A 14,073-nucleotide genomic window follows, 5' to 3' on the forward strand; every position below is an offset into this window, starting at 1 on the left:
TAGCAGGGAGCTAGATAAGAAGTGGGGCATCTGGAACTTGAATTGGCACTCCTGACATGGGATACTGGCATTGCAGGTGGCAGCTTAACTTGCTGTGCCACAATGCTGTATCCTGTATTTTAAAAATTATAATTAAATCCCACACTGACTTGTGGTTTGTAGCAGGATCTAGTTATATGAAGATATTTAGAATTAATAAGAAGGTACTTAGAGTGCACACACTTAATGCTTCGGAAAATGTTTGATTTGGACTTTATCTTGGAAAAAGATGCTACATTCAAAATATTTATTTTATCTCAGATTTAGGAAGACTCAAGTTCTATTTGCAACTATGCTTGAGTTGTGAGAATGAATATTGGGTTTTCATAAATACACAAAGAGGTGACACCAAACGTTTCATTCTATCTCAGCTTCATCGATTGCCAAACACATCCCGTTTTCAGAGACGTCAAAAGATGAGCGTTATGTGCATCTTACAATCAATGAGATGTGCAAGAACAATGCACCATCATTTTAGTTAGACGGGTACAGGCAATCAAAAAGGACAATTCTGGAAGCATATTGGATGTCTCCCTAAAATCTCCCAGGATCCCTTTTTTATGTTTTTATAATCACCCTCTTTGAAGTGCCAGTCCTTTCAGCTTCTTTCTTGACTGTCTCTGCCGTGGTGTTCAACTGTGCTTCCTCAGCCAGATCCGTCCTTACCAAGGCTTTCCTGTGACGTGTTCAAGAAGGCCTCCTGCACCACTTTCATTGACTTAATGAAATTCCTGGTTTTGGCCATGGCTATAATTCTACTCAGTAAATAACTGTTTGCATTGAGTGGCAGATGCTCCTGGAAATGATAGAGCATCTGAGAGGAGGAAGAGGAGGGTGTCTGACTGCCAACTCCCACCCAAACCAGCTCTGCAACCCTGCACTCTGTCCCCATTCTTCATCTGTGAAATGGAAGTGCTAGGGATAACACCTGCTTCAAAAGGCTATTGTGAGGATAAAATCACACATGTCACATAGCCCTCAAAGCCCTCCAAAAATGCAGGCATTACTGCGAGTGGACAGAGACACTAGTGTTACCTGGGGAGGGATCTGGGTGGAGAACATCTCTGTAAGTGATCAGCTGAATGAGGAATGAACAGTTCTATTTGCTAACAACTTCTTCCCTTCCTGAGAGGTACTTTGGAAGCCATTGATTCTTGTGAAGATCTGGGAATGAGGGTTTCCTTAACATATCTGAGCCTAGAGCTAAACTTCCCTAACTGTTACTTATTAGTAAGCTTGGTGATCTGCACTAGGCTCTCTTTGAATCCAAGCCAATGTGAGTGTGCTCAGGTGAAGTCACACCAGCAACTGCCCTGGTGGATCTTGTTCAACCCAACCCTGGCAGAGCAGACACACGTCTATAGCAGAGTGGGAATCCCGGAGTGGAACCCAATGCATATGTAACCGGTCCTGTAGTGGTAAGAGTTTCAAAACATGGGTGCAACTCCCCTTCTTTTATTTCTAAGGCTAGGGATGTGAGTAGCTATTAGATATTTTAAGTGATTTAACCTTGAAACAATTATTTCCTCTTGCTCTTCTTTCAAGATTGTGGATCAATTTAATTGAAGAGGATCCACAGCCTGTCAGGGAAACGATTAAAGAAAATAGTGTTGCTATTTGCAACTACTTAAATACATTCATTATGATTTGTCTCAAAATTATGCAAACAAAACCAAGTACCTAAATCAATAGATTCTTGAAAGTGATGGAGATTGCAGTTATCATCTATACTCTCCTAAAGCTTGTTTTACTCAAAATAGATTCAATGGTGTCACAGATTCATTTTTCCCAAAGAGAGATCACAAAAATTAAGGGAAATATAAAGATATGGCAAATACTGATATTTCAATAGCTCAAATGAATAAACATATGTGTGTTAGAGATGGGGAGGTCTTACCTTTAATACTGCATTGTAGATAAAAATAAGCACTTTTAAAGTCTGTTTATTTGTATTTATTTGAAAGGCAGAGGAGAGAGGGTGGGGGAAGGGGAGGGATTGGTCTGCCATTTACTGGTTTCTGATCATGTTCTCCTTACCTATCCCTAGCTGTGACCATCCTCACAAAATAATTTTCTTTCTCTGGGTATATGCGCTTATCTATGCATTACACACACACACACACACGCTCAGCCCTCTAAATCCATGGGCTCCACATCTGTAGATTCAACTCCGAATGCTGATCGAAAGTATTTGGAAAAACTTGGGTCTCTACTGAGTAGGTATAGTTTTTTTCTTTTCTTTTCTTTTGACAGGTAGAGTTATAGACAGGTAGAGTTATTTGACAGGTAGAGTTATAGACAGTGAGACAGAGAGAGACAGAGAGAAAGATCTTCCTTTCATTGGTTCACCCCCCAAAAGGCCGCCACGGCTGGTGCTGCACTGATCCGAAGTCAGGAGCCAAGTGCTTCCTCCTGGTCTCCCATGTGGGTGCAGGGCCCAAGCACCTAGGACATCCTCCACTGCCCCCCTGGGCCACAGCAGAGAGCTGGACTGGAAGAGGAGCAATCAAGACTAGAACCCGGCACCCATATGGGATGCCGGCACCGCAGGCGGAGGATCAACCAAGTGAGCCATGGTGCCGGCCCCACAGTTTTTTTTCTTGTCATGTCCTAAACAATACAGAATAAGAACTACCCACACAGCATTTACACATACATTGCACTGGGTATTATACGTTATCTAGAGGTGGTTTAAAGTATACAGCAGGATGGTCATAGGTCCTATGCAAATACTAAGCTATTTTGTATAAGGGATGATGATAGATGTGTAAACACAGATGCATAAACACATATATGCAGAGGTAAATACAAAAATAATAACATCTGTGGATTTCAACAACAAACTGTTTATGCTAATAAAAGTATCACTCTCGTCTGTTTCGTGTCTAGTGTTCTACCTAAGATTTCATGTGAAGATAAAGGCCCTTAGAAAATTTGCAGGCTCCTGAGTCATGGCACTTCCAAGACTCTGCTCAGCCTAAGAAAGTCCTTCTTAGAAGCCACTCTCAGTGTCTCTCTGTACATCTCTGTCAACAGCAGCTCTTCTGTCAAACTCCAGCATCCCATGAGACGGTCCCTTGCTGTGCTTGGTAAATACCCAGGAGGGTGCCCACCACACTGCAGCAGTCATGGCTCCCCCTAGGGGACTGGCAATCACAAGGGATGTCCCAAATTAGTTCTCACCAAAAGCACTCTCAGCATAGCACACTTGGCTTCACAAAATTTTTTTCTAAACCTCAAGTGCTCTTAGAAAGGAAGCTTCTAGAAAATATGACTGTGTGATGAGCTCTGCAAGGTGACAGCCAAATTCTGGCATTCCCTCAACACTGCAGCTCCAGGGCAAGGCTCAGGAGAGCTTACCTGGCTGAGAAATGGGCTCTGGGAAGAGGGAGAGACAGCAGCAAGATGCCCCAGGACAGCCACAAGCCCCAGCATCCCAGGACACCATTTAGCCCACGCCTAATTAAACCTATGTGCTGGTTTACTCAGGCAGAAGAAGGGGACAAGGAAAGACAAAGTTCATGTGCAAATAAGGCCCTGCAATGGCAAGGGATAAACCGAGCTGGCAAAAGCTCACACCACTAATCTCCATCTATAAATCTGCCTTTAAAGAATGTCATTAGGGAATTCCGCTGATGAGGACAAATAGCAGTGCCTGCTTACTCATTTTATCTTGGTTCACATGCCCGGTCTGCCATATTTGCAATGATTTGGCACGATCATGGGACAGTCGGTGGTCTCTCAAACACGTCTCTTCCATGGGCAGTGTGTTCATGTGTGACTAGTTTTGCCTCCCATCCAGCAGTCGCATCTCAACTGAAAGCATCAGGGACTTGCTGTGTCTGCCATTCAATCCCTAGTCCCTCCCCTTAATCAACCTGCTGGAGCTGTTAAGCCTACCCCAGGCTTCCAAGTTGCCTGTGGAAGTCACTGGGCTCCTGGCTCCATCAGTCTAAGTGATGAAATAGGCATTTTTAATATTTGCTAAACAGGATTGTGGAGAAGGTGAAGTCCCGGTAGGGCTCCCAGGCGCTAACTGCGTCTTGTTGTCTCAGGTTAATCATGTACCTAATTTGCCGATTATTGACTTGTTCTCGCAAAGGATTTCACATGGCTTGACATATCAGTAGCAATCAGTGATGAACTGTCAAGCAAACCTCTCCCTGCCTTAACCACCCAAGATCCTCACGGCAGCATGGCTCTGAGATTTCCTTTGATGCCTAGCACTGCAGCCAGGTCAGATGATGATTTTTTTTTCCAGTCTGATCTGTTTCCTTTCTAGAGCCAGGGTTGAGCAAATCTGACAGTTTGTAGGATTTCAAATATTTGGCAAGATGCACTAGACTTCTGCTGTACACACACCAGCCCCATAAGAATTGGAGCTGGTAGGTTATGAATGGCTTAGTTTGATTTTTCTTTTCTTTTCTTCTTCTGCTTTTGCTCTGTGTCTTAGGAGATGCAACGCAAAATGTAAAAATGCTGCATTAAACACACAATGTAATATTTCCTTTCAAACTGACAAAGCTTAAAAATGATAATATCCAGTGTATGCAGGGGCTCAAGTAAATAACATGGGCATTTATGCAGGGTTGCTGGTGGGTAGGAGCGTAACTGGTACAAATTTTCAGAAGGACAGCTTGCCCACATGGATTAGATCCTTAAGGTAGAAGGATTAAGGATGTACACAATGACTTGCCATCAGGACAGATCTGCGAACCTTTCATGTGTAAATGGGGAGGGCTGCACATTGATATTTGCTGTGCTCCTCCTTCAAGGGGGTCATCAGATGGTACTTTCTGTGCCACTGAAGTCAGGCCAGGACTTGTTCTGATCTGTATGAGAAAGGCTTACGTGATCTGTGTCCCTTCCAGCCAGAATTCTTTAGGAACAGGTGCCCAGTTCTCCACCTTCTCCTTCCTTTGCTATAGGAACCGGCCCTGTTCCTCGTGATAGCGGAAGCTCCATAGGTCTGTGTCCTTGAATCCGGCTGACTGTGCGTCAAGTCCTCATTAACCCAATAGAAACATGTAAAGCTAAGGCTTCCCTATGTGACAAGTGACTCTAAAGTTTAAACAGTCTACAAAGTATAGCACACCTGGATGGCTATAGACAATAGGTTATTTTGCTTGGTTGTTTTAAAACCAGGCCTGTTCTTCATAAAAATAAATGTTTGTAACTGGCCCATTTCTAGCCTCTGTACCTCTGCTTCCTTGATAATGGCCAAGGCCACCAGACTATGGCTTCTCCTGTCTACTCCCGGCTGCAGCCACAAGATAACACAAGTGGCACCAAGGTCAGTGATGCCATGCTTGACCCCGACCGGGAACAACTGAATACTTGAATCATTACATTTTTCAATAAGGTTACAAAAAAACCTGGCTGATTGGCAAACTGCTTCTCGCTTCTGTATGCCTGCTTTCTGCTTGCACAAGCTCACACGTATAATCAAATGTCTGATAAAAAGTAGGCTTTTCCTTTAAACCTTCCTCCCCCGCCCCCTCCTCCGCCCCCCCCCCCCCCCCGAACTCGGGGCTGCCTTCTCAGGACTTGCTCTGTGAGAGGGCAGTCGCCAGCTGGCTAATAAAGACTCCTAATTTGACCTCGAAAGTCTCACTGTGTTTTTAATCTGTGTGCCCCACAACACCCAGCTCAGCCGTGTAGACATTTGAGGCTGGCTTATCCTTTGCAGCAGAGGCCCTGCGCATTGCCAGGTGTTCAACAGCATTCCTGGTCTCCACCCACCAGAAACTCATGACAGCTGCTTCCCATGTGTGACAATGAAAATATTTCCTGACACTGCACCATGTTTCTAGGTAGGAGGCTATGGGGAGATGGGGCAAAATTGCCCCTGGTTGAGAGCCACTGAAGAGAATAAGAAATAGCCTGTATTCCTGCCAACGTACTCCCTGGGAGGGGGAGACAGCAATGGTGGCTCAAGTAATTGACTTTCTGCTACCCATGTGGTAGACCTAGATTGAGTACCTGGATCCTGGCTTTGCCCCATGCCAGCCCAGGCTGTGACAAGCATTTGGGAGAGTAAACAGTGGTGGGAATTCGCTCTGTTTTTTTCTCTCTAGTTCTCTCCACCTCTTTCTCTCAAACAAAACATTATTTATTTTTTAAATCTTTCTTAACAAAACATAATTTTAAAAGATTCAGAAAGGAATAGCCTTTGCTATTTAAAGCCGCTAATATTCTGAGGTTATCTTTCTTTCTGTCTTTACTCATAGCTAGGTTTTGTTACAAAAGAAGACCGCTTCAAATTGGGATTTGTTTTCTTTCTTTGGTTTCTGCAATGAAAATATAGTTTATTCTTTAATAAGAAGAAAAAACTGGGAAAGTAATTTATACTAAAAATCTATATTTGCATAATTTTCTATCTATATATAGCATTTGTGAGGGCCACACAGAATTTCTAAATACAAGTTGAACATCCTTAATTCAAAAATCTGAAATCCAAGGTAGAATGAAAGCTGAATTTCAGATTTATGAAATGTGAAACACTTGTAGTGCCAAGCATTCTGGACAAGGGACATGTGATCTGTACAATAAAACATTTGCCATACATTATCTTTTCATTGTGCTTTTGTCTGCAGACATGTCTCCTATCTTACTCTGTAGCTGTTACATCATGACAGCAACACTGCGAGGGGGAGAATACAGGTAGAAAAGAAGCAGAAGCCAAGAGAGGTGAAGGAACACACCCAAGGTCACCTGGTCAACGTGAGGCGGGGCATGCTCACTCCAGTCCCAGCACTTTCTCTCTGATGCCATGCTGCCTTTGTATCCCCATAAAAAGCCAGTTTCAAAAAGTCAGCTGGGACAGACTCTGATTCTTTGGAAATTTAAATAGTAAGAAAGGATTTGCCTCTGTATTTAATATCCTTGGACAAGGCTACTAAACCTTGTAGGCTCTTGGTCAGAGCATGATACTCAATAAAATTTAAACAGAGCTATTTCATGCAACACAGCCAATAGAACTGCATATTCTTCCCCCTCCTCACCACTTTCTCTTTCTCTAGCTCAAATGAGTCACCTTGGCTAGACTGCCAATCCCCATAGAACTTAAGTTCCTTGATAGGCTATGCCAATAGAAATGAGAAATTCTATAATGGTTTGAGACATGCGTTAGTCACTTATCCCTGCAAAGAGTTAAGCACCGGCTCCTTGAGGAAATGTAGCTCGTCAAATGGACATGAATGCATGGAATGACAGGGAATGGATGTGCGGATGTGTAGGGAGTTTTTCTTTCTCATTTTTTAAAGCAGCGACCCTATGCTATACTTGTGTGCATTTCTAGGCACCTATATTGCCTTGCTCACCTGACCCCCCACCCCCACCTCCCACTCAGCCCAACACACATTGAATTCCCAAACTGGCAGCCGGTATGAAAGCCCAGTACATATAAGCCCATGCCAATTCATTTCCCTTCCCTTGAAATGTGTGAGGGGGCTGTCCCTGGAGAGGAACTATTCTGGGAAGACGATCACTAGAACAACCACTGGCTTGGCACAAGATGGACAGTGTGGCGTAGGCACAAAAGAAGAAAGGACATTGTCATTGAGCATGTGAGTCTTGAATGTCAGAGCAGCAGAAAAACTGGGTAGAATACGTTTCTGCCTCCTGTCCACTACTGCTCAGTTACAGAGAGTTGCCGACTTGACTTGCCATCACCATTGGCTTGCCCATGACTCCAGCTGCCCAGAGCAGGAAAGGGAAGGGGTGAAAAGTACTCTGGGACAACATGGGAAAGAAATATTTTTCCCAGAAAAGCTCCCTGCATTGAACTGGCTGTGAGGAAAGTTATTCTCAGCTGTGCCCAGAGGCGTGTTCGTACTCACCCGAATAATGCCAACAAGCAGATTTCTCCACTGTAAATCCTTCATTACGCTACAGTGGACTCGGTGGAGCCTGAAGGTCAAGGAGACCACCAAACAATTTGTGCAGCTTCCCAGAACAGCACCCTGCTGTCTGGCCAGAAGTTACAGCAATGCCTTAGGGACTCCTTTCAGCTGAATTCCTCTTTCTCTGGATGGGAATCTCGTTGCAGAGCAGATGTGATTTCTGTATCAGGAGTTCTGCTTGGTCAGGGGCTGTGTTAACGCAGCTCTGGATGATCAGTGTCTAGCCCAATAAATATTTTTCTGGATGGATGAATGGAGGACTCATTGATTACCACTTTACATATTGGTCCCTACAGCATGGGCAGTGTATGGTAATAAAAATGTACACAGCCCTCCATGGCCAAAAAAGAAATAGTACTTGTAGTCCACGTATTGATCATTTTGGGCTGTAAAGATGGGATTGCAAATAAGTTTTGTCTTGAGAGCCAACACTGGTCGATTGGTAGTGGCTGCCTTGAGAGTTCTATGGGAGGTATTAGTTCACTGGGCTCAGTGAGGAAAAGTGCTGTCATCGATTAGCAATGTCTGCTGTGAGCTAAAGACAAGGAAATGGTGGCCTGACTACCTCATATTTACAAATGGTTTTAAAGCTTTAAATTCTTCCAATTGAATTTTCCAGATGAATACCTTCCCCACACATTTTAAAATCAGTTTTGACTGGATAGAGGGGCGTTTTTCCACTACTGTTCTTTTTTCTTTCTCTTTTTTCCTAATGCACTTATGTTCTTGCTAGATTTGCAGGCAAATGAGACATTTGTTTTTTCTTAACATATAAGTGCAACTTTTATTGCAAAAGAAATTCGACATGGGTCTAAGTTTACCCCAAGTGCTATGCCTAACAAACCACCAATAAGGACAAATTAAAGGAGAAAAGAGAAAAAAAATAATGAGACCCTTAATATAATCCAATCTTACGAATCTCAATTCTGGGAGTAACCTCATTGTCACAGTGCCAGGGAAATCTCAAGGAATTTAGCACAGGGAAGACACCAAGAGACACATGCTGAACTCTTTGGTTGATATCACATCACTCTTGTCATATACAATGGATGCCTCGTAATGGGATTTTAACAAACTAACCCAATAACCACAACATCAAAACATCAAGTGCCAAAGGATTAACCACCAGGCCTAGCAAAGGCAACTTACTCAGGCAGGGGTATCAATTTCATTACATATATAAATTTCATTATTTTACAATCCAGTAGGTTTTGTGTAGTCACTATGGTGTGCAAACCATCACAGCTCTCTAATTTCAGAGCCTTTTTTATCACCCGCCACCCCAAAGAAACCCCAACTGCTAGCTCCTGGCCATCACTACACTCTGCTTTCCTTTTTCCATGGACTTCCCCATTCTGGGCAGTGCATATAAGCTGAAGCACAAAGTACGTGGCCCTTTGTATGTGGCTTCTTTCACCTGCACAGTGTTTTAAGGTTCACCCATATTGCAGCAGGGAGCAACCCTTCACTCCAGTCCGTGTCTTAATCACACACCTCTGCGAGGATGAGTAGCATTTTGTTTATCTATTCATTAGCTGGACTTGTGGGTTGCTTCTGCATTTTGGCTATTATGAGTAATGCTATAATGAATACTACTGCACCCATTTTTATGAGAAGATAATGTTTCTAATTCTCTTTGGCTACAGACCTAGAAGTGAGCTAACTGCTGTGTCATGTAGTAATTCTACGTTTAACTTTTTGAAGAACTGTCTGACTCTTCCATAGGGGCTGCACCATTTTGCATTCCCACCAACACCACAGAAGGGTTCCAATTTCTCCACACTCTTGCCAACACTTGTTGTGGTCCACCTTTTAAGTACAGGCATTCTAGTGGGTGGGACCTTGTGCACATGTATATATTTAACATTTTGCTATATCAAGCATGGCCATACCTGGGCATGAGATGGTGGCAGTCCCCTTCTGATGTAGACACCAAAGAGAGCATCCTTCCCGAGGGAGATGTTGAACTTTAAGAACTGAGGCTGGCTGATGTGAATCTGTGATCTCCAAAACACCCCTGGTGGGACCTCTTGTGTCACTCGACGACCAACTTCTGCTTCGCCACTGTCTATGCTGCTGTTTTTCAATGACCAGGGCACTGGAAAACAGGAATGAACACCAAGTCAAGGACATCTGTAAACAACAGCTAGCTCTATCTATCTGCTCACTTAAACACCAGGATTTTTGTTTCTTTAATATTAAGAGGAAACTCATCGAACGTTTCTCTTCAAGTCACAGCTAAAACCTTTAGAAAACATTTAAGTAGCAAAATTATAAACTCACACCCCAGGGCATCTGAAGTCTTGGCACAAATGTCTCTAAAAATTCGACAATTACTCTTTACTGATCAAATAAGAAGAGCTGGAGTCTGGTAAGTACATGGGAAACATCCAACCACCCTGAATGTGACGGCGATATAAAAATTACCAGCAGGGAAAGGGAGGGTGATGCTAATTGGGGACCAAATTTAATTCTCATAGCCTTTCATTTTCCTTTCCAGACAGAAACAAGTCTAATACACACTGACATTCTGAACAAAAATCATCCCCAAACAAAAAACCAGCAGAAAATGATCTGAGGTTGACCTAGTATTGGGGCTGTCTCTTTCACTGAGTTTGAAGGAGGGGCCTACAATTATGAGGAATGACACCTTTCTTTCAGCAACATGAACACATTTCTGCTGCATTATTTGAAGTTGCTCACAATGAAAGTATTGGTTATTCACACTCAGCATTCTTCAGAACATTAACAGGGGGAGTTCTACACACATATATTTTTAAGGAGATTTTCTTAATAAAAATGGTGCCAATTGGCTCCTCCTACACTTCCAGGGGGGATTCCTGTGCAACCATAGGATTAAGGAAAGGCTGGGAGTTATGAGTAGTTGACCAAGAAAAGCAGATCCATCAGCTCACAGAGCTTTATTCCTCTGATCTCTAAAATGGCAAAAAACTAACTGGAACCTTGTTGGCAAAAGACATTTGGGATTCCTTCACATGGATTCTGAACTGCAGTTGCCTCTGACCATCCTCCCACTTCTTCAGGAACTCCTAGACCCACTCAGATGAACGGCAAGAAGAAAACCAGTCATTTTTGTCCTGAGGGTTTTTCCCTTCTGGGGGCCACTAAATTACACTGCGTGCCCTGTAGATTCAAACCAAGGTCTCCTCCACATTCTGTAATGGACCAGCTCTTGAAAACATTTATCCAAATCTGGCCAACAGACAGTGAAAATGGCTTGAACGACTGGGAGAACTGATAAAATTGTTGAAGACTGGCAAGAACAGTGAGCCACGCTGTCCACCTCCAGTGTTACCCAGCTACTTCATTAGAACAAGACTCACACGTGGCCTTGACCCCAGTCACTTGTCTGCAAAATGGCGAAGGGGAATTTCTGCATCACTGAACATCGTTCGTGTCTACATGGCAGAAGCAAGCTGTAGAACGACTTGAGGGTCTCAAGCTCTCTTCCCCCTTTCTTCTGTAACATGTGAGTGGATGATTCATTTTTATCCAGCTCAATAGTGCATCAAATAAAGAGTCAACAGGGGATTAAAATGAAGCAGGAGAAACAACAGCTTGGATCTTAAGAAGAACCCCTGGGCCTCCAGGATAATAAAACTAGGGAATGGGCTCCTTAAGGGAAGTGTGGAGGCCTCCATCACATAACCTCTTGGAGAAGAAAACAAATAACTGGAAGTCCTGAGTGGCCCATGTCTCCAGATTGGGCCTAGATGGTTTGTTTGTCAAACATTCTGTCCATTTCCAGTAGACACTGACTATATGGTACATGTTTAGGAGCCCACAGCCTGGCCTGAGACGGTCTTGTTCAAACCTTAGCCTTGATACTTGTAAAGTGTATGAAGTCTCTGCCTCAGTCCTCATCTGTAAAGTGGGGACACAGTTGCCATTTATTTCATAGAGTTGCTACAAGGATTCATGAGTTAATCCACGTAAAGCTCTTAAAAAATTTCTGACACAAAATAAGGATTCTTTTTATTGCTTTCTTTTTTAAGATTTATTTTTCTTTATTTGAAAGGCAGAGTTATAGACAGAGAGGGAGAGACAAAGAGAATGAGATCTTCCATCTGCTGATTCACTCCCTACATGGCTGCAATGGCCAAGGGCTGGGCCAGACTGAAGCCAGTAGCTTCTTCCGGGTCTCCCAAGGGGTTGCAGGGACCCACGCATGTGGGCTATCTTCTGCTGTTTTGCCAGGCACATTAGCAGGGAGCTGGATCAGAAGTAGAGTAGCTGTGTCTCGAACTGGGTCCATATGGGATATTGGCACTGCAGACGGTGGCTTTACCACTATGCCATAATGCTGGCCCTGGATTCTGGTTATTTTTAAGGCCCAAAGCTTAAATAGAGGACTTTACTGAAATAATGGCATGTCCAGGAGGAAAGATCTGTCATGACAGGTGGATCAGAAGCTCTGGCTGGGGCTGGCATCGTGGTACAGTGGGTTAAACTGCTGCTTGTGATGCCTGCATTTCATATCAGAGCACCTGTTCAATTCCTGGCTGCTCCCTTGCAGATCCAGCTCCCTGCTCACCAGCCTAGGAAAGCAGTGGAAGAAGGCCCAAGTATCGGTGTCCCTGTCACCCACATGGGAGACCCAGATGGGATCCCTGACTCCTGGCTCTGGCTTTGGCCTGGCCCAGTCCCACCCAGGCCCAGCCACCACAGCCATTTGTGGAGTGAATCAGCACATGGTTGTCCCCCACCCCCCCATCCTTCCCTGTCCCTCCTTCCTTCCCTCCCTCCCTCCCTCCCTGTTACTCTGCCTTTCAAATAAATAAAAGAAGTCTTAAAGAAAAAAACCAACTCTGGTTACTGTAAACTGGAAGCTGGAAATTGATTTTCTCTAAAGTGCTTCTTTTTTTCTTCTCCCAATGAATGCCTTTTGGGGAAGGGAATCTAACCCAAAGAACCTAGGAAGCAAAGGATATAGTTTTTAAAAAAAGGAGCCCCCATGGGAAAAAGAGTTTGGGCGTCTGTTAGAGACTGAGAGAAAGCCCAGCAATGCTAATGCAGCAACAAGGTACAGAAACGCATTAGGAACAATTTTAAAGAGGACTTTCCAGGCGTTATTCATCTTTAATAGTACAGGCTTCTCTTCACGTCTGTTGGGGTTTCAGGGGTGGCTGGGTTAATGACAGGATATGAAGAAGAGGCAGAAATCAGCCCCCTAATCTACTGTGGAAACCAAGATGGGTTCTGAGAATGTCACGGCGAGTGTGGCTGCTAGGGATGTGGTGGCCGCACTGCAGACCTTCGTGGAAGGAGTCTGCAGGTCTCGTTCCCACAGCAGGAAGATCCTGACTCCAGGACACTGACTCGGTGAGTGGGCTGTGACTGCCAGCGAGGACACATGGTCTGCGGGGAAGCCACACCTCTCTGAAGGCTTTTAGATCCTCCCCTTCCTTCGCACCCTATCCGTTAAATGAGGCAGTGCACTAGCGATGAAGCTCAGGGTTTGGAGTCAGACAGAACTGGATTCAAATCCTGGCTCTGATTCTTCCATGCTGTGTGACCTCTGGCAATTTGCTTAACTTGTCTGGGCTTCCAGGTCCTTTATGTGATAATTCCAATGACATCACAGGGTGGGAGTACCAAGTGCAAGGTTATAAGCAAGAGTTTAATACAGCGCCGAGAACAGAGTAAACTAAAAGCTGGTTACACAGAACAAACAAAACAAAAGAGAGAAAAACTATACAGGAAAGCATTTAACTTTCTTTTTAGAGTAAAGGATTTTTTTTAAAGACAAAATAACTGTGTGTGCAAATAAGATATCTTAGGTTACTTCAAAAGTTCATGGAAAACTGGAATTAAAACAAATTTATGTTGGTGCAAACATTCGAAATCCATGTATAGTTTTTGCATTTTATATATTTTCTAAGAACTTCAAGAAGTACCCTTATATTTGGTGTGTATATATATATACACACATTTATATGTGTGTACACATGCATAATACTATCTATCTATCCATCCATCCATCTGGGAGTCCAATCCTTCTGGCATAACAAGTTAAAATTGACAGCATCTGCTCCAGGTCAAGAGCACATTTGTTCTAAAGCTCTACTTTCACCCCCTCCTCCATCTCCTGGGTGAGAAAAATGTTCTT

At 43.7% G+C, this 14,073-nt stretch overlaps 1 protein-coding gene across 10 annotated transcripts in view; it reads right to left on the reverse strand.

Moving 5' to 3' along the window:
- TENM2 (teneurin transmembrane protein 2) overlaps positions 1–14,073 on the reverse strand; it is a 979,180-nt gene that overhangs the window by 176,078 nt on the left and 789,029 nt on the right. For 6 of the 10 annotated variants that reach the window (XM_062189664.1, XM_062189663.1, XM_062189662.1 and 3 more), the window contains one exon: positions 9,836–10,041. In XM_062189664.1, coding sequence (XP_062045648.1) covers positions 9,836–10,041 — 206 coding nt within the window. Of the gene's footprint in view, positions 1–9,835; positions 10,042–12,451; positions 12,487–14,073 lie in introns of all 10 variants that reach the window. The other 4 variants (XM_062189665.1, XM_062189666.1, XM_062189667.1 and 1 more) reach the window with 1 other exon arrangement.

This window comes from Lepus europaeus, chromosome 4, assembly GCF_033115175.1.
Source record: "Lepus europaeus isolate LE1 chromosome 4, mLepTim1.pri, whole genome shotgun sequence".
Classification (NCBI taxonomy): Eukaryota; Metazoa; Chordata; class Mammalia; order Lagomorpha; family Leporidae; genus Lepus; species Lepus europaeus.